A 20,526-nucleotide genomic window follows, 5' to 3' on the forward strand; every position below is an offset into this window, starting at 1 on the left:
CCATATGGCACAAAATACAACATTTTATTGTAGAATAAATTCTCAGTGGCACATTACATAACCAAATATACATATACGTTATTTAGACATCTCTTAAATTAATATATTTTCATTTTATAATTTTGCTTTAATTAATTAGCATATTCTGCAGTGATTTGTTTGTACATGACATCAATGCAAAAGAAGTTAATATAATAAATTAAGCATGTCAACAGAGAAAAAGGCTGCAGGACATTTTTGGGCAATACCGCTACAAACAAAATGATAAACAGAACTTCCTGTTTCTTCTGTCCCTGCTCTCCTTACACGAGGTAATTGGTGGCCTATCCCATTTCAAAATTATGTGCTAGTACATTTCAAGTAACTTCATCCAGAGCAACTTCCCTAGACGTTAAAAATTAATAAACGAGGACATTTGCAATGTGTGTGGACTTAGAAACTTTAGTTTGCTAAACCATCTTCAACTTCACCAACAGCTTCCTGTGCAGTAAAACCCGATATCCATCCAAACATTTTCTAGTTTGGTCACAATAAAAACACAGAAGTCAATGTTGAAGTCTAATGCTAATGTTAATATGTCGATAGCTAGCTGACAATCACAGAAGATTCATGACTCCATTGTGCTTGAGAGAAAAGCTATCTTTGCAGCTTGAGGGTTTGAAACCATAGCTACCATGGCATTAAACGCAAATGACAAGACTGTAATTCACATTAAAAGCAATTTCTATAAAAGGTGGTTGAAAGGCCTGGTGGAGCATATTTTTCAAGTCGTCTTCATGGATTCCCTCACTGGCAAACTTCCCTGCTGAACCTCCCGCCCCCCAAAAAAACAAGCACCACAGAGCATGTGTGCTGATACACCGAGCTAGCAAGCTTCAATGGGAGGTGAAATGTTTTTTAGTAAGTGCAACGTCTTTTTGTCCCCTTCAGCAAATGTGGGTGTAGTTTGGCTTCCCACAAGCTGTGCTGTAACCAAATCCAGGAACTTCTCAGCCTCTCACACAATGAGAGATTGAACGCACAAGCAGAGAAAAAGGGCTTTGGAGAGATTGTAAGGTGCAGCTTGGGCTAAAATAAGCTTGTGGCTAAAATGTGCTGGCAGTGTCTCCTACTGTGTCTAACCAGGGTGCCGTGGATCACCCCTACAGATGTAGAAATGTTCTGCTGGGAGACATCTTTAGAGTGCTGTGGACACAATGCAACGGGTACCAAGGTTACAAAAGCGTCTCCAAAAATCATAACTGTTTTCTAAAAAAGCGTTAATATTCATAATGAAGAAGTTTAAGCTCCACAGTTCCACAAGTCTTTGCTACTGTAAGTAGACTATACATTAGGTCTTTGTGAATGTGGGAGAGTCTCTGCTCACTGTTTTTTTTCTCAAAGCACAAGAGGAACTGCTTGCAGACAAGGGTAAAGGTAAAAGGAACATCCTGCAGTCTGTCATTGGTTCCACAGAGTGCTCAACAGTTGGCTGGATGAGGACTAACAGTTCGGCCATAAACTTGTACACTTGTTTGAAAGATGATGTCTAAGAAAAAGTTGAGGCGCAGTCTACAGCCAGCCCTACACTCACAGTTTTACAGCCATGCCAAGACCTTCAAGTGATAGGAACAACAACAGTTATGCTGCAGCTAGATTCAAGCAGCTAAAAGTTGGTTCAAAGACAGTGAATGTGTATGAACTGCTTTTCTTCACTTACACTCACAGTTATATCAGTATGTCTATAGTGTGCAGGATGTCCTGTGCAGCTCTAGTCAGATTAGCCTTTTGCTTATGGTTATAAGAAAAGGCTGTACAAATGTTTTATTTTTCTGGTGATGTTGCGATTTAGTCAGCTTCCTCAGAATCACGCTGCTTCTTGACTGAGGAAGTCTGCTGCTTTTTCCTTCCACAAATCTACTCAGACTGAAAGAGAGAAATGAGAGAAAAATCACTAAAAACCGCAGCTTCTTCCATGCTGCTTTGTTATATTTTTCTATTTTGTTTTTGTCATTGAACATTTTCTGTTATGAAAATCAGATAATACACTCCAAACACTTGCTGATAAACACAATTGCTATCATTTGGGGCCTATTTGAGACTTACAGCTGTGGATGAGTGGCTCATTTTGTCAAAGCGGAACTTCAAACTTGACCTGGGTGATGTTTTCCCTTTTCCATCTGCAGAATGTAAGCATAAACAAAAACTGGCAAACTCATTTCTTTTTAACCAGTTCTCCTCTCACTTGATCAAATTTACAATTTACCTGTTGGACTGCGACACATGATGACAGGCGTACCCGATCCCTGGCTGTCGATGCTCAGGGCGGGACTGAAGGCAGAGGTGGATGTGATGGACGGATGACTGACCTATAAGGAAGAAGAAAACACATCATAATGTTGTAAAGGAAAAGGCACTGAACAATAGTGACTGAAAAGAATCAATTATTCAAACTTTGCCCACTCTGAAGGCAACACATGGGTATGATAGCTACTAATAATTAATATTCTAATGTGTTTAACTTCACAGAAAAATGGGTAAAAAGGAGCCTCTAAAGAGGGACTTGGAACATAAAAAAAATCACATTATTCAACATATGTATCATTACACATATGCAACCCTTTTAAAAAAAAGCTAGATTCGTATTTTATAAAGTGCTGATAAAGACTTTTAAATGTGATAAATATCTTAATGTTCTAACCAAATGTAGCAAAGGAAATTTGCCCTGTGCATTGAAAAGCTTGGATCTGCACCTCCTTCAACACAATTTATAATACTTGGTGCCTTAAATTGCTCTGACAATTCTGACCTCACAAGGTGCCATTTTTAAGCAGCATGTCTCACATGAAATTACTGCTACAATGACAAGAGGTGTCATCTGAACCAAGGAAGATGAGAAGATTTGCATTACTTCAAATTATAAGCTGACATTTAATTCCCACTATTATGCATTTCAGAGCAATTATGGACTTTTTCCATCTTTAAAAGCTTTTCACCCCTCTTACCATCCCGATTTGATACAAATGTGTATTTTTCATTTTATAATTTTCCAATTTCTTTTTTAGATTAATTCACATAGTGTTCCACGTCAATCCTGGGTGAAATGAATGTTCTACCCACTGTCTCCAGCTCCTCCAGAGCTTCTGTTTCCCCCGTGGTGCTGCTGAAGCTGCTGGTGCTAGACGAAGAGCGAGAGATGTTGGGCCTGCAGCTGCTGCCGCTGCTGCACTCCTTGTGCTTAATGAAAGGCCTGTTGATGGACGAGCAACAGAGGACCAAGCATGTGGTTAAGATAACCCTAGAACACAATTGTATTTTTATATATTAAAAAATAAATAAATAAATTTGTTTTAGCTTCCAGGTGACCTTTCTTTGTTGGGGCAGATCTCAGGTGAGCTGGGATTGGATGATGTCTCTGACCTCACCTCATGGGAATGCGGGCAGATCTCTGCTGGTTTATGATCACTGCAGACAAACCACAATCACACAGCTTGAACCTTTCCACATTTTGTCACAATGCCACCTCAAAAATGTATGAATGCTTATGTTTTTATTTATTTATTTATTTATGCAATCGCCCAGCAGAAATTGTGCAAAATTAGGAAGGAGAAGGCAAAAGAGAGACATGTTTTTGGAATGCAATTAAACATAATTTCAAAAACAGACCAGAATTTGTATTCAACCCCTATACAACAATTTTAAGATTTTTCTTTGGCAAAAGAAAAAAAAAGGAAATAGAGACATTAAAAATGTAGAGAACTGACCTGCGTGTGTGTTTGTCTGATGGAGCGTCTGTGCTGGAATGGAGACGTGGGAAGAGGCCTGAGCGCCGTTTCACTGGGCTCTTTAAAGGAGATTTGGCTGACAGAACAGGAGGCTGGAGATCACAGATGATAAATTAAGACCTTACTTAAAAAAAAAAGAAAAAAGAAAGCTTCACCACCACGCTAAATAAAAATGTTATAAAGGCCTAATTTGATCAAGCGAAATGACTGTAGGTGGTCCAACAACCTAATGAGTCGTTACATGGAAACTCGTAACACATGAAAACTCTAACACAATCACAGAATGGCAATCAAATTTCTGCAGGTTTTCACAAGGAAGCTAACAAAGAAAGCTCTGTTAGTCACACGGTAACAGTTAGATCTCGTTCTTCTCTCTCTCCCCTTTTATTATTAGTTCACTTACAGTGAAGGTGCTCTTTGTGCATTCACTGGTGCTTTGTGGCAATCCCCCGCCACTGAGGCTGGCAGGGACCCCACCTGCCACCCCGGGGCTCCGGTGACGATGAGAACCCACCACGGTCTCCATGGAATGGCTCCTGACGCGCATGGCCCTCTGATATGCGGACAAGGAAGCAAACAAGAAGTGGATCAGAGAAGAGCAGTGAGGAACAAACTGCTGCAGATTGGTAGTCACAAGGCTGTTGCAAGGGAAGAGTGTGGAGGGACAAAATGAGAAGTGAAAAAAGTTTTATCGTTTTAAAAAATTATATCTGTATTTACAAATTATGTCCACCAGAGGGCAGCATTCTCAATGGAAGATGTAATGAGCAGCATAGTTGGAAATGTGGGTTTCACTTTTTTTGTTGATTTCATATCTAGTCCGGAAACTTTCAGAAATATTAACATAAGAACATCAACACCTCATATTCTTAGAAAGCATCAACACTACAACTCAAACAACACAACAATCTTTTTTTTATTGTTAATTTTCTCACTCATTTACAGTAATACAGACAGGTGGTAAACTGCCAGAGCAACGAGAGCAATGAGAATAGCCCCTCCTGGGACTGTCTGCACAAACTGCAAAGCAGCAGATATCCACAATCCCTGCAAAAGGGTAAGAGAGTCAAATCATCACCATGTTCCCACATTTTGTCATCGCTACATGTAACTGGTCCCATCGACCTCAGCTAATCTACACATGTGAACAAAAAAAATGGAATCAAAAAAGGGTAGAGAGTGGAAAGAGAAAGAAAAATACAAGCATGAACACTTCGGGGTGTTACATTCACACTCGGATGCAAGTGCGGCTTCTCAGCCTCGACTGCACATTCACTATATAGAGTTTAAGTCTTTGAGGACTGTGAAAAAGAGGCATCCATTGTGATAGCAGTGGTTTCGCACCTTAAGCCATCTGGCAGACCTGTGACATTTATCTGACCTGGCAGTGTAATGATGGTGATCAAATAAATGTCACAGAGCTGAGAAAAGATTGCCTGATGTACTTTTGTCTGGGTTTTATGTTCACCTTGAACGATTCCAGCAGACCCCCATGTCCTCCGTTCTCCAGCTTATCCTCCTCCCCCACCTGCCCGAGTCCCAGCACCGCCTGGCTCTGTCTGTGCAGCTCGTCATGCAGGTTGTCTAGCAGGGCGGCTCGTGTGCGTCCCTGCAGTGAGTTCAGCCGCACACAAAGGCTGTTTAGGAAAAGGGTCTGCGGCTGCTGGATGAAGGTGAAAAGTAATTGAAGGGTGGGCTGTGGGGATGGAGTGTGTGGCGTGCGTCACCTCCAGTTTGGCAAATTTGTCGGATTTGTAGCAGGCGTTCTCGGCATTGATCAGCTTTGTTAGCAGGAATTCTCGGAACTCAGGACCCTAATTGTGCCGATGCGGGGAAAAAAAGAGAAGAGGTAATAAAAAAAATACGTTTGTTTTTATCAAGTTTCTCAATCTTATAATTTTCTTAAATGCAATGTCATTTTAGTGAGAGTGGTAGGAAGTAGAACTGGTCTTTACACAAAGCAAGCAACAAACTGAAGTCAAAATAAATTACCATTTAGATGAAAAAAAGTCACCATAAATATTTAATCTGTTTTACAATTCAGTTGGAATGACAGCAATAGATATTTACAAACACCAAAAAGTAAAACTATACACACTCCACAATGCATAGCACAAAACAGAAAACATGCATAAAAACTGTTTTTGGCATTCACTGATTTTCAGAGTACAATTTCATAGTTCATTCTCTTTTCATCAAATATAAAATATTTACAGTTTTGGAACATAGCTAAATAAATCCATCCTCACATACAGAAATGTCTGGTTATTTTTGGAGTACACTGGAATTCACTTTGTTATTCATACATACATAAACTATAGTTGTGTATTAATCCACATTATTACATTGTAGCATGAAATATGTAAGTTTTCAGTTTTATTTGATTGATTTCTCTTCTAAATGCCCATCATTCTGGCAAGCTGCTAACTTGATTTATCAAGCAGAAATGCCCCCAGATTCACCACAGTGAGGTCACTCTCAGCCTGTTGTGGGTAATGAACTGAGTACTCCAGTCCGTCCACAGAAATGGCTCTACTCTGACAGTGACCATGAAGGCCTGCAGAGCTGCTGGCCAGTATTCTCTTTTTATTATTATGTTTTCTGGTTTCCAAACAGAGCACTTTAATGGCACCCTAAAGGTTGGAAATATTGAGGAATGCATGGCAGACAAGCAAGACAAAATGTCTGAAGCAACTGATATATTTATAACTTGCTGCATGTCTTAAGGTTTTATTGAAGTGAAAATACTGAATATTGTTAAGTAGCAGGTTAATTTATTCCACAAATAAAGTTCAACTCTTTTCCCTCACCTTCTTGAAGACGGCCGGGTTTGGGAGAGGAGGCCCAAAAGGAGGAACGTCTTCTCTTGCTGTAACAGACACCTGACGACACAAAGTCACAACAGTCACTCAGACAAGCATCACTGACTGATAACAGAAAACAAAATGTAATCCTGGAAAAGAAAACTCAGCACATTCTAGTCTCTACTAGAAGATTTAAGGTGACAAATAGCAACCAGGTGCTTTGGTTTTGATAAATAAAGCACCTGATCTTGAGCAAGCTCAACAAACTCCATGGAGCAAACAAGTGTTAGCACAACATCAGGGAGGAAAGACATAAGCAACAACCTTACAGCAATTGTGGCTAATCAGGGTTAATGGTTGTCTATTCTATAACAGATAATCTGTGCCATATGCAGTTGGCAAGTTAAATGTCAGCTTTTATCTCAGTAAGAAAAAAGATAAAAGGTGTCTTCTCTCTAACACAAATATTAAAGAACGACTCCTGGTTTCAAAGTGGAACTGCAAAATGCTTGGAAACAAAATCATTTGCACACACAGGATCATATTATATTTAGTCATAATGTACAACCCACATAAAGCATATTACCACAAACACTTCAGAATAAGTCCCAAGCACAGAAGTGGAGGGGTGATGGTATGGACTTTCTTTGCAACTAGGCAGCTTACCGACACCAAGTTCCCTGTAAACTCAAGTTGCTGTTTTGCAAGCGGGGGGTGTTTATTTAAAGTTGTTTGAAAGGAGAAATGTTGGGTGTGTAGGGCCTGAAGACTTTAATGAGCTTCACCCTTCTGTTGTTTGATTAACAGGCTCGTAATGTGACTCAAGCATCTCTCCAGGGATTCTGGCGAACGTGTTTCGGGTTGCTCAGAATGACTCTTCTTAACGATGTGTTCACTTCTGATTCTAAAGAAGACAAACTCAGTGTTGGCACATTTGTCTTTTTTAAGTTTGCATAATTAAAGCTGAAATTAATAAGTGATGTCCAGCTCTATGCTGTATCTCCTAATTAGATGCCTGTTAGATGAGGGTTTGTTGTAAAGTCAATGTTAACTAAAACTTGGCTAACACTGGGTCCCAGGCAAACAAGTGAACTGAGTGAACTGAAGCAGTGCTGTAAAGAAGAATCAATTCAGTTACGAGTGTAAGAAAGTGAAAAAGTCAGACAGAACACCATTAATGAAAGTAGTTACTGCAAAATTTGGTTCTACAAACTCTTGAATAATGTGTGTCATTTTCCGAGATGGTGCTGTTCTCCTTGCTATGTTGAAACCAGTCTATTACAGTCTATTAACTCTCTGCTATGCTGATTTCCACTGAAAGGTATGCATCGTACCTTATAGATGGTGTGATCTGTACAGGGGTTCTCAACCTGCACCAGAACGTAGGCATGCAGGAAGTTGGAGGCGATCATGTCTGGGACAAACGGTGTGGACTCTTCCTGGAAGACCGCGGCCACAATATCATTTCCAATGTGTCTTTTCCTTTGGAGCTGTGGAGGAGAAAGCCAGTAGAAAGTCACTTTTTGGCCCATTTAATTAGGAAGACTTCTCAGGAAGTTACATTTTTCCATCTATTTTTGTTTTTTTATTAGAACAAGCAATTATTTTGACAGTAACCAGACCTGACCAGTTTGCTCCTTACTTAAAACATCTATACTTAGCTGTTAAATCTGCTAAGTAGCCAGAATTAAAGCCAGTATTCCAGCCTGGTACCTGCTGCACGTCACCCTCGGTGAAGGGAAGCTTAGTTGATACATGGAACATAATCTCTCTGTGTCTGAAGACAGTGTAGACGGATTCAGATCCCGTCTGCCCATGAGAAACGTCCAGTCCACCGCGGAACCTGGAACATAATCAAAACCGATGTTATACGTTGTACCCAACGTCCAGCCGTGACTCTGTCTTGATAAATTTTGTCCTCAAAAGGATCATTCAAGATTTTTCAAGTCATTTAAAGTAGTTAATCATTTTTGCATAAATCCAGATCTGTTGCATGAAGAAAGCCCCAGAGCAGCATAGATAAATATGGACATCTTCATACAGCTCACAGGGGTTTATGTAAAAGTTATTTTATGAACTTTGAAACTGGCATCACGTTTACATGTGATTTACCCTGAAAATGAACAGAAGATCTTTAGTGACAAAAATGTTTTTCCTCTTTCAAATATGGACAGAAAAAGTAACATGTAAAGTCAACTTGATCAAATTAAATACTTAAAAGGAAGGCAAGAGCTTTCATATCAAATTAAAAAAATAGCAGTTAGTTCTACCTCCTACGAAAGAGGATTAGGGCCACTGAAAAAAAAAAAAAAAGAATTCTGAGAATAAAGTCAGAAAGTCAGAATTCTGAGATTAAAGTCAAAATTCTGAGAATAAAGTCAGAAAGTCAGAATTCTGAGATTAAAGTCAAAATTCTGAGAATAAAGTCAGAATTCTGACTTTCTGACTTTAATCACAGAATTCTGACTTCAAAGTCAGAATTTTTATTTACCGTATTTATTTTTTTGGTAGCCCTAATCCTCTTCTGTAACCTCCAGATTTTGCTTTTTTTTTTTTTTTCCAACACTTTTTGTATCAGGTGTTCACTCTGAATGGCAGCTGTTTTTTGAGGTTTTGTAACCCAACGAGACCGTTTCAAACACTGCAGAATTGTTTCAGTGCCAAAGATCTCCGCTCTGGTCTCTGCCCATCTCAAGTTAAACATTATTTTCCGCCTGCGGCACAAAGTAATCTGGATTCATAGTAAATGAGAGAGTTATCTACTGCAGGTAAGATTTTAACTGTTTTTAACATTTCAGCAGAACCCTACTTCAAAAAATACTGAACGTTTCCTTTTAATGAGCTGTCAGAAGTGACTGTTTAATATGCTGGGCTTTTTTCTCCCTAACCCTGAAGCTTTAAAGTGGAAAGTGTGAGAGTATACTAAAGCACAGGAAAAAAAATAATTTAAAAAAGGATCCAAAGCTCTGATTACATGACCATGTGGCACTTTTCTCCTCAGATCTGTTTCACTAAGCACTTTTGCCCGTTTGCATGCTGAGTCTGAAGCAGCAGGACAAGGTTACAGTAATTAAACCCCGCTCTCAACTTCCTTTAAAATGCGCTCCTGTATTTTTCCTTTCAATCCCCATTTGGCCTTTCCTCTTTCTCCTGCTTATTTGTTATAATCATGTCAGTTTTCTTTTTCTCCTCCTGTTGAATTGCACTATTTTCCAGCCCTTACCCTTTAAAATCCTGGAGCTCAATGTTGTCTCCTAAGATGCTCAGGAACTCCTTGAAAGCGGGCGTCTCCTCATTGTTTCCAAACAACTCTTCCTCTGATGTCTGAGTGGATTTCACACCAAACAAAAGGAGAAAGGACATATAGCCATTTATATTCAGAAAGTTGAGTGGTGAACGGCTGTATAAGTAAAAAATTGCTCACCTGTCCAAATTTCTGGTAGATGACTCCGAATTTGAACGTGTTGTTCACCTCATGTTCGTCATACGCCACTATCAGCTGGGATCCCTGTACAAGGATTAATGTATGGATTTTCTCTCAACTTATTATACAATCTTTGCTTGTCAAACCAATTAGGAAAACATGTTTTCTTCTGCGCCAATGGGCAGCTTTAACGGGTCCATATTACATAAGGGCCAATATGTGACAAAATGTAGTGGCCCCCAGTGACGACGGTGGTCCTAAAGCCTTATCTGTTGCATACGGAGACACAGATGGCTTATTTTCCTTCCCTTAGGCACAGGCTGAAAGCACACTCCATCATCAGGCGCACAGTAGGAGCAGCAAATTCATCACATCAAGCTTAGAAAGTTGTTCTATGATCAGATGTTACTTTAAAGGGGAAGATGCAGCGGAGGAAGATTACTATCCGTCGTGAAATGTGTAACAGAGCAGGAGATATTTTTGGGAAAGCAGTCAGAAAGTACTGACTCTGACTGCTCTATTAAAAAGGGTGGGTGTGGATAGGGAAACAAGCTGGCAGACATAATTAAAGATAACAATGCATAAAACAAACATTTACATAAAACGCCTGCAGATATGTCAAGAACTTATTTAAAATTTTTTAAAATTGGACAAGCGTCTTAATGGAGGTGAAAGCTGCAATGAGGAAGAGGTCACACCGTGGGAGCTGAGTGTAAACTCACCCGAGGGTAGAGAACTGGGCTGAACCTCAGTCCTGTGGCATCGTCACACAGCAGCTGAAACAAACAAAGACAGATCTCTGAAACTCACAAACATACACTGCCTGTATGGCACCTGGTCTCTGTTCTGACTGCTAGAGTGGGCCAGACAGTTTATACAGATTTCCACAGACTAAAATACCTTCATGATGCTATGTATTGAGTTTTACTTACACAGAGGTAGATTTGATGTTTAAAAGAAAACTAAGCACATAACTGGTATAGTTAAACTGGCTTTAAGTTTAACTTAAAAACATTGATATCGTTAACTTCTATATTCTAATTCTTATTTTTGTTATTTTCTTTGTCTTAAATGGGTTTTAAAAATTCTTTGTACTCCTCCTTTATTTAATTTCCTTATTTATAACTGACATTTTGATCTCATTTTATATTTATTGATTGCGCTATATTTTATTGTTCAGAGAAGGATGCTTTGTTAAAATCTAAGCATATACTGTAGAATCTGGAGCATCCTTTTTATTAGACTGTGAAAACATCTGAATGTCTTAAGTCAGAGGCCTCTTCAGGTCTTCTGTGATACAGACTGCTACAGAAAACTCATTACTACACAGTCCAAAACCCTCTATAAAGACTCTTTGATGATTGGAGTTACTATTAAACCTATTAGTTAATAAGTGAATAGTACTCAGTTCCTCATCCCCAGTAACTGTTTATTTGTCTGACAATTTGCTGTATCCTTTTTTTAATTAGACTAATTTACATAGTCTGACTATCTCTTAGTTTGTTTTGTCCCCCCATGTGTTTTAAAGTATGCAAAGCACTTAGAGTTACACTCATTAGGGTTAAAATGTTCTGCTAATAAAGTAGAATTGATTGATTTATTTAATTAATACGAAATTTGAGAAATTCTGAGGTTTGTTTTTAGTATTTTTTTTTATCTTATATTGATCTTATTAATAAATGTCAAATTTTCCAAAAGTGCTGTGCTTTTTCTAAATGAAAGAGAGTTTAGTGTACGGAGAGTGGAAGGACTAAATTATGAAATATGTGAGGTAAACAATACAGTAGCATAGCAAAACAAGACGGTAGCAATTGTATGTAACACAAAATGTGTGTTAAAGACTTTTGATTCTGTTATTAACAATTATGTGACCAATAGAAAAAAGTTGTTTACCTTTGCAATCTGAGGCACACTGGGCAGCTGACTGATGCCAGCTAAAGAGATTCTGTCATGAACTGTCTTGGTCCGAGATCTACAAAAAAACAAACAAACAAACAAACAAACAAACAAACAAACAAACAAACAAACAAACAAACAAACAAACAAACAAACAAACAAACAGAGGGCTGGTCAACAATGAGTTCAATTTTAGTCATTTTTGAACATCTGATGTTTTATACTGAATTCAGATGCAGTTTCTCTGGTGGGTATAAATAATCTTAACAAGTTGAAAGGATGACTGGCACCAAATCTATAGTAAATATATAAACATTGTCACTCGAAGCTGTTGCGAGAAGATTAACACCTGTCAAAGCCCATACAGAGACCAAGCAAAGTATAAAAATAAAGTACATATTTTTCTGTGCTGTTGAAAATGACACCAACGGTGTTAATGGCAAGAAGCTGAGATTTACAGAGACACAAATTGAATCAAATGACAACCGTCAACAACAGTGTCATTTTTTTTTCCCTCACTAGTTCTGTGTTCCTATTTGGCTTATGGGATTCAGAGAAGTTTGATGATAATGCAGACAAAACAGAATTTATCTAATAAGAAACATTTTCCTGTAGCAGGAATTCTGACCATTTTTATTCATCTTGTTTAGATTCTGCTTCCATTTGTTTCTCCAGAAAAAAACTGTATGATGTGAATGTATAAAATTTGTAACACTGACTCTTGCATGAAAATTTACACAAATGAGGAATCTGACAAGTTACTGCTTACATTTAAAAAGTAAATCGCAATAAGTTAATAGAAAGTCTGAACTTTACAAAATTAAGTAATCTCAATTCAGCCCCAGTTTCAAAAATAAAAAATAAAAAAAATGATACAGATAAAACAGTATAGCTGAAAATTTTGCAAAAGCTGTCAAATCTGGTCTGGTGCACATTATGGTAGTGAAGATTTAAAAACATGCAACCAAGCCTAACATTAATATTTGCACTTTTGCTTTGAGTGATGGTTTGATTTATACAATAAATCAAACCATCTTTGCTCATCATAAGCAGATTCAGACAAGGATAAATGAGAAGAACTCAGAAAGTTCCAGTTTTTTTCTCCATAAAAATGTCAAATTAATGCAAAGTTAATCCTTCTCCTTAGTGTACCTGAGCATGATGTGCAGAAACTCCTGGCCCTGAGCCTCCTCGTGTTTCAGAGACATGATGAGGTTGCCTATGCTGCTGCCCGTGCAGTAGTAGTTCATGTGCTCCTGCAAGTATCAAAGTAGGAAGAGACATTTGAGGTCAAAGACAACAGCAGACTTGCCCCTCTAAACACACAGTGTTACTGACATTTATGCAAACACACACCCTAACCTTGCCAAGGAAGTGTTTGCGGTAGGCTCGAGCTGTGCTGTTACACTCCAGGCGGTAGCTATGCGCCCCGCCTGGGCTCATGCCCTCATCTCCATCCTCTTCCTCACAGAAACTGGACTCAGAGGAGGAAGGGGTTCCTGCTGGTGCCTCTGTATCTTCGATCCAGTAACCCCCAAACTGGGGCAGGATCACCTGGGGGTATGGACCGCCTTTCTCCAGGACCTATAGCATTAATGTGGGGCAAGAAAAAAATAAAAATAAAAAAGGGAGGAAGTCAGAATGAAATGAAAGGAATAATTTAGTAACATGAAGCGAAAAGTAATGCCTGTTAAAACTATTCAGATCACTTGAAGGTTTCCAAATTCTGACACATAAAAACCCCAAAAAACTTCAAGCTTTTTAATTGGAGTTTGTGAATGAACCAACAAAACAAAGCATGTTGTTTTTGTTTTTTTCTACAAAACAAAAAGCATTCAACTCACTTCACTCTAACATCCCTAAATTAACCAATTACCTTTAAAGGTGCCCTAATTAGTAAATAGATTCCACCTGCGTCTAATTTGATTTCAGCTTAAGTGTGGATGTTCTTTGTAAGAGCACATGAGTGCTTCTCAAGCCACTGCAAAGATTAGAAAAGCATCAAAAAGGTTTTGAATTCTGCATCCATGCTGCAAACCACCTCTGGCTGAGAGCTGCATATCAGAAAGATGTAAATGTGTGTTTGAAAAATGACTCACATCTTCTATCCGTGGGTAGGGGATGTAGTCATCCTGTAACAGAGAAGACATGAAGACCTTTATTTCTTAATAAAGAAGTGATTTATCTCGTGACCCTCACAGGTTTTAGCCACAACGGTAAGGTTGCAAGCACAGCCGACAGGCACAAAGGATAACAATGCCAAAGTGGACTTTCAGGAGATGATGCAACAAGCTGAAATAAATAATCATTAGCAAAAAATCAGTGAGGGCGTGTCACCCCCTTAATGATGCCAGAGCTATTGTGATTCAACAACACCTGAGGTCAAGAGCCATTTAGTGCCTGTAGCAATTTGGCTCCAGCGTACGACCTCTAAACACGATCAAACTCCGGTAGCCCCCCTGAGAATGCAGGGCTACGGACAGACGGTCATTTATATTCTGCAGCAGCAGGAGCCAGGATACTGGCAGGCCACAGAGGATCAATTGACAGTTGGAGTTCATTCAGCTCGTAATCAATCGGATCAGAGGAGTATTGATTCTACATTTTAAAAAGCTCTGAGAAAAATCTGAAGAAATGCACACAGGGGAGTTCAGACAGATGAGAGAGGAACAATCACAGAGTAACAGCAGGCACCACGGGGCAGAGATGGAAAGCAGAAAATGGACGAATGGAGGTCATATCATAACATAAACTAATGAGATCCACAGAGAAGACATGACCAAGCGTCCGGTCGGCCACACCTTCCATCTTTTGGTGTCTTCAGCTTTGGGGACCTTATTAGAGTCCGGCCGCAGCGTGAGGATGGAAAAACACAAAGGTCAGGAAGAAAGTTCTGTGCATTTAAAAGGTGCCTGAAGCTCAATGTTCTTGTTTGCAGACCTCACTTTCTCTGTTGCCAGATGACAGCTGACTCATATTTGCTGATACGCACACTCACACAGGCACACGCATGCACACGCACACACAGGTAATATATACACTTAGTCATCCTCTCTCTGAATCAGACTGAGTGAAAGCTGCTTTTCAAATGTCATTTGGGCTACTGTAGCACCAAACTGCAGGCTAAAGCTGTTCTCTGTAGCAAATATAGTGATAATGTACGCATAAACAAACTGTCCAATTCTAAAAAAGGTATATGAACCTTGTCTTTAGTGGCAGTGCCAAACATTGGAGCTCCCCAATGGGTTTTACCCCCCAATGGTCTCTTAAATGTAACCTGGTAACCTCGTCTTTCTGACACAGACACACCAGACACCTACCTGTTTACACTTTTAAGCTCGTCTGTTTGAGCATGCATTGTTCAGTAAGAGACATTGAAGAACTCAATGGGATTAGAAGGAGTTGAAAGTGGAAAATGAAGAATATAAAGGTGTAAAGAAAAAATTTAAATATCAGCTACGTTTGTGAATTGTTTGTAAAGCATTCTGTGTTTTACACCAGGATTCCTCAAGTTGCAGGATGCTAAAATTGCTAAAAAAGTGACAGTCCACATATAAACTACACTGTGTTATAAATAAAAACTGAATCATCATAGAATACAGAATTATTATTAACAATATGTTAACATATTTCATAGTCATGTTTACAAGAAAAACCTTGTAATTTGCACTTTTTAGTTTTCTTCCACCCATGCCTCAGATAGGGTAAAAAAAGATCCTACAACAGATTGTTTTAGGGTACATTATATTCATGCACAGCACAGAAAACATATAATTTATTATAAAAGGTTATTGTTTATTACCTTAAAAACATTTTCTAGCTACTAGCTCTTATTGACTGATCACCTCACAATAAACTAATAACTATGCCCATATGGTGAAAATCTAATCATTAACCTACGAACAAAGAAGAGGAACCTGTTGCTTCTTGTCTCCCTGATGGTGATTGTTGTCTTTTGAAAGCCTCTGTCCCTCTTTCTTCTCTATTCTATTCCCTTTTGATACCCCCATCTGTCCTCCAACTACTCAAAGCCCATGCCCACGGGGCCCATGAAGGACTCAAAGTGGTTGCAAAGAGAATGAGAGGCAAATTTTGCTCAGAAGGAATAGAAAAATCGATGTATTCCTACTAGGGAATGAGAAAACAGTCTGTCTCGATCTTTTCAGAGATCTAGACAGCTTGCTCAAAGCATCCACACCATTCAAAGTGAGAAACACATTTAATCCCGGAGGCTGACAGAGAATGAAAGACAAAATCTCAGTATATCTAATAGATTTTGTAGACAAATAGAAAGGAAAGATGCCCTTTAGGAAGTCAGCACTGAAACAGTGCAATTATTGCTCTATAGTGTTTGTCAAAGTCTCCCTCTAGTCGCCAAGAGAAGAAAGGAAAGGAGGAGGGAAGATATGTAAACATTGCAAAAGGAAAAGGAATTTCCATAGGATAAAAATGGAGCATTTCCTACCTGCATCTTTTCCAGCATATCGAAGAAATCTGCAGACTGAAACAGAAATAAAAACATTAGAAAACCTGTGATGGCAAACCTTGATTTACATAATAACAACTCCCAACACAAAGTCAAGTTTGTACATTAGCCAAGTCATTGCTTTTCTGCTGCACCTAATTATCACCTTATGCAGGTGATTCAACACGGAATGCAAAACCCACCAGCCTGAATTTAAAGGTCTTCCTCTGTGCAGCCGCAAACAGAACTCTTCAACTCTCACAGCGTCAAGAGGGCAGGGAAGGGCAGCAGACTCACACCCCTGAATACATTCTGATAAGAAACCACTTCCTCTGAAGGCAACACGCCCACGGACACGCTCTTACACAAACACAAGCGTGCCTGTGTGCTGCTTCATGTCTCCGTCCCCGGGCGGAGGGAGGGCGGAGGAGGGGCTTCCACCTTTCCTCGCAGAGAGAAGCTGTGAAGGTGATAATGGTCTACACGTGCTCACATTCTGCTGCCCTCATGATGTGCATAGACAAGAGGTTTGAAAGAGTGTGTGCATATCTTCACGCTCACACATCATGATGCCACAACAGGAATTTTACAAAAATATTATTGCTAAGACAAAGTACAATAATAGGGTGGTGCTTCCTAAAGTTATAGCACTTAATGAAACATTGCAAATGAACAAGTGAAGCCTGGGCATAAACATTCTATATGCTTTTATTTCAGTCATCAAAGATCGATTCATAAGCGGTACTTTTATAAAACCTAATTGTTACCACCTTCCGTGCCAAAACACACAAACAGAACAAACAGAGCTCTTATCAAACTGTTAATATTAACCACTGAGGAGAGCCCTGCAGAGCCGAGGCTACACTTGAAAACAACCAGAGACAAAAATATATTTTTTTTAATATATTTTAAAAAACCTTTCCAGTGGTGTTTACTCCTCTTTCTACTGACTGTAAGAATAGACAGTGCCTTGCAAAATGTTTTAAATTAGTTGTCACATTAAAACCTACAATCGTATTGGAACTTCCTGGCACCAGGAGTGCATAGTTCAGACGTGAGGAAATACAGAGGTCAGTGAAAATTTCAGTGTTATTTTTCTGTTTCAAAAATAACACGGAAATCTGGTGAGTCAATACTTTGGTGAGTCAATATTTGGTAGAACCACCTTTTTGTTGCTATTACAGCAGCAGTGTTTTTGAGGCATATCCCTAACAGCTCTGCACAGACGGAGGCTGAAATTCCTGCTCACATTTTTAAAAATCTATTTAATTAAATCTTTGTATCAACAGGTAAAATGCCAATAGACATTCAGCACATCTTTTGAGAGGTAGACGAGGCAAAGAAAACATCGCAATATGTTGTCATTTAAACCAAGAACTGAAACCAATAACTAAATGTTCACTGAGACTTTCCGTCCAATCTCACTGAGATCCATCCCCTAAACTTTTAACAGATTAGGGGATGCAGCAATTATATATAATTATTAACAGCAATTATAATTTAATTAGATTTAGACCATTTTGACATATGGATAAGCAAATTCATTCTATTGTAGCCTTGGCTGATTGGGTTGATGTAAGATGGAACTCCTGTAGGAATAAAACATTTTTTCCACCCTCTATCTGGTTTTCTATCTTGACTGCATTATGTTTACATCCTGAACAATTTCATGGTCTGAATAAGAGCATAAACACACCCTCACATCATGATACTGCCATGTTTTAGCGTGGACACCTGTTGATGGCACACAGCAAGTTTCACTCTGGACTCCTGTGAACATAGCAGCTTCTTTTAGATAAACCTGTGACCCCCAATCCACCAATTTGGTCATAAATGCAATATTCGGATAGCAAATTTACTAATTGACCGATTTCGAAAGGGGTTTTATTTTATAAGGGATATCCAAGTAAAATGGTTAGAATGCATGTTCGTGTCAATATTTTTAAGTTTTTATTAGAAAAATAAATGAAAAACATATTATTTCCCTTCACTATTACTTTTATGGGTTACTTGCATATGCTTCAAATTCTAAGGAGGTACACTGACGTTTGTGGTTGTGAGACAAACTTATGAAAGATCTCAATGGGTATATATATTTCTGCAAGGTCATGCAGTGCTTGGGCAATACAGAATGGAACAGTTTTTTTCACTTGCATTAACTGAGCTCTTGCAAAAAATTAGTTAGAGCAAAGACTCTGTGCTCAATTTTCAGCTCCATCACCAACAGTGAACAGAGAATAAAGAAGAGACTCTGTGTTTATGCCTGGCCGTCGGTCTGAATACCGCCTGAATGTGTCTCGTTTTACCCTTGCTGCCCTGTTCTCTGTTATCTCTTTGTCTCATCATGTTAATTTGTCCTCCATTTTCTTTTTTTCAGCCAACCTTTTTTATTTCTGGCTTTTCTTTCTCCGTCTCTCTTCAGCCAAGGCAACATCTGCATCTCTCATCTCCCATGGCAACCTGAAGAGGACACCACAGGCTGGAGGAAAGCACATTAAATTGGCAAAATGGCCTCCACAACTGATTGACTGACAGGCTCATTGGCTGGCAAAATTCACACATATTCATATTAAGTCATGAACTTTATTGGCCACAAAATTGAAAGAAAGGAGGAAAAGTCACAGCAATCTTCACACTTTGGTGATTTTTATTTGTGGGACTATAGGGGATATGTTGAAGAATTTAGCTTTTTCAGGCATGCACATTTAAGGCAGCAACTGCAAGAGGTCTATTTCATTTTAAATTGTAGTTCTGAATTTTTGATAAGAGGTTTTGGTAAAACGGTGTTATTAGTTAAAACGTAGATCTCAAAACAACTCTGATCTCTGAACCTCGGTGAAGGCTGTTTTGTGAACATTTGGATTTTTATAATTTGAACAGAATTTTATTTACAAAGAAATCTGTGATTGTTCATATATGGGCATGGATGTAAGAGGTGGTGTGCCTCCTGTGATCTTATTTTGTGAAAATAATACTGAAAATATACTTTTTAAAAATATGACGCTGCTGTTACTCCTGTTTTATTCTCTTTGAAAGGCTATGTTTATTTCTAAAACATAATGTGAAGCATTTTCAGTCAGAAACAAAGAGAATAAAAAGTAAAATTCTGTTAGCCATTTAAGTAAACAATACTGTATAGACTGTTCTACTGCCTTTTTTTTCTCATCAAGTAATTACCCAGTGTGAAATAATTAACATTTTCCATTCTCTGTACATGTTTCAAAAAGGAAGATAACTGCTGGTCCGACAGGTCTGACTTCAATTTGCTGTTTAATAGCAATCAGTTTCAAAAAACTCTACAGCAGAGTTTTTTGCATGAATGCACCCAGCCAAACTCAGTTGTGCACAAAGTTTGTAAAGCTATTTTCAACATCAAGCAAGGGGTGCAAAATCACCACCATTTGTAGTTGTTTATTGGCGAAACTGACCGAAATGTTTTGCTTTGGGGGATTTTTCTTTGGGTGGTCCCCATTTTTTAATGTTGCCCTGGGCAACTGGTCACATTGCTTATATCAAAAACTCCCCCTGAGCATCAGAGTAAAAAAAAACAAAAAAACACCTAATGCAAATGTGGCTATGGAAGAAAGATTAAGAAAAATGTGTTTGCATAAACTTCCATGACGTTTTTCAGATCTGAGCTATTTTAAGATTGTAGAAGTCCAAAATGATCTTCATCAAGACACCAAGACCGCATGTAGAGATCTTGACTTCAAAAATCCTGAGCTATCACTTTAAAATTTCTCTAACTGACAAAACCCAACTAGCCGGGAACATCGGCATATTTTAAATAATAACATGTGAGAGCTTCACTCAGGAACTGGAACAAGTTCAATGAAAGGATGAAGATGCTTCTATTGAATAAAAAACAAGTCAACACAGTCACATACAGTAGAGCTTCAGTGACGATTTGCATCTGGAACAGACAGTGCCGTTTTGGCTTGGTTATGAAAATGAGGCTTCACATGTCAGAGTAAAACCCAGATAAGTATATAAAAGGACATAAAACTGAGGAAAGTGTAAGGGATGAATCCAAATCGAACAAACGTCAGGTGTTTGATTTAGTCTGATTAGTCCTATTTCTAGTTTTTCAACTTAAAACTTGAAACAAATAATGAGAAATATTACCACTATAATAAATGTTAATAGCAGGGTTTTGAACTTCAACAGAAATAT

The 20,526-nt window shown here is 38.6% G+C and overlaps 1 protein-coding gene across 10 annotated transcripts in view; it reads right to left on the reverse strand.

Moving 5' to 3' along the window:
* Window positions 1-5: 5 nt before the first annotated feature.
* LOC122832304 (rap1 GTPase-activating protein 2-like) overlaps window positions 6-20,526 on the reverse strand; it is a 91,582-nt gene continuing 71,061 nt past the window's right edge. For 4 of the 10 annotated variants that reach the window (XM_044118912.1, XM_044118916.1, XM_044118913.1 and 1 more), the window contains 21 exons: window positions 16,354-16,389; window positions 14,690-14,722; window positions 13,988-14,020; window positions 13,251-13,472; window positions 13,041-13,144; window positions 11,886-11,964; window positions 10,715-10,768; window positions 9,993-10,076; window positions 9,792-9,892; window positions 8,282-8,411; window positions 7,903-8,058; window positions 6,575-6,646; window positions 5,492-5,578; window positions 5,233-5,373; window positions 4,168-4,317; window positions 3,744-3,856; window positions 3,346-3,444; window positions 3,100-3,229; window positions 2,246-2,348; window positions 2,086-2,159; window positions 6-1,905 (listed from right to left, as the gene is read on the reverse strand). In XM_044118912.1, the coding sequence (XP_043974847.1) occupies window positions 1,897-1,905; window positions 2,086-2,159; window positions 2,246-2,348; window positions 3,100-3,229; window positions 3,346-3,444; window positions 3,744-3,856; window positions 4,168-4,317; window positions 5,233-5,373; window positions 5,492-5,578; window positions 6,575-6,646; window positions 7,903-8,058; window positions 8,282-8,411; window positions 9,792-9,892; window positions 9,993-10,076; window positions 10,715-10,768; window positions 11,886-11,964; window positions 13,041-13,144; window positions 13,251-13,472; window positions 13,988-14,020; window positions 14,690-14,722; window positions 16,354-16,389 (2,010 nt within the window). In that variant the 3' untranslated portion in view covers window positions 6-1,896. The other 6 variants (XM_044118914.1, XM_044118915.1, XM_044118919.1 and 3 more) reach the window with 4 other exon arrangements.

This window comes from Gambusia affinis, linkage group LG06 (assembly GCF_019740435.1).
Source record: "Gambusia affinis linkage group LG06, SWU_Gaff_1.0, whole genome shotgun sequence".
NCBI lineage: Eukaryota > Metazoa > Chordata > Actinopteri > Cyprinodontiformes > Poeciliidae > Gambusia > Gambusia affinis.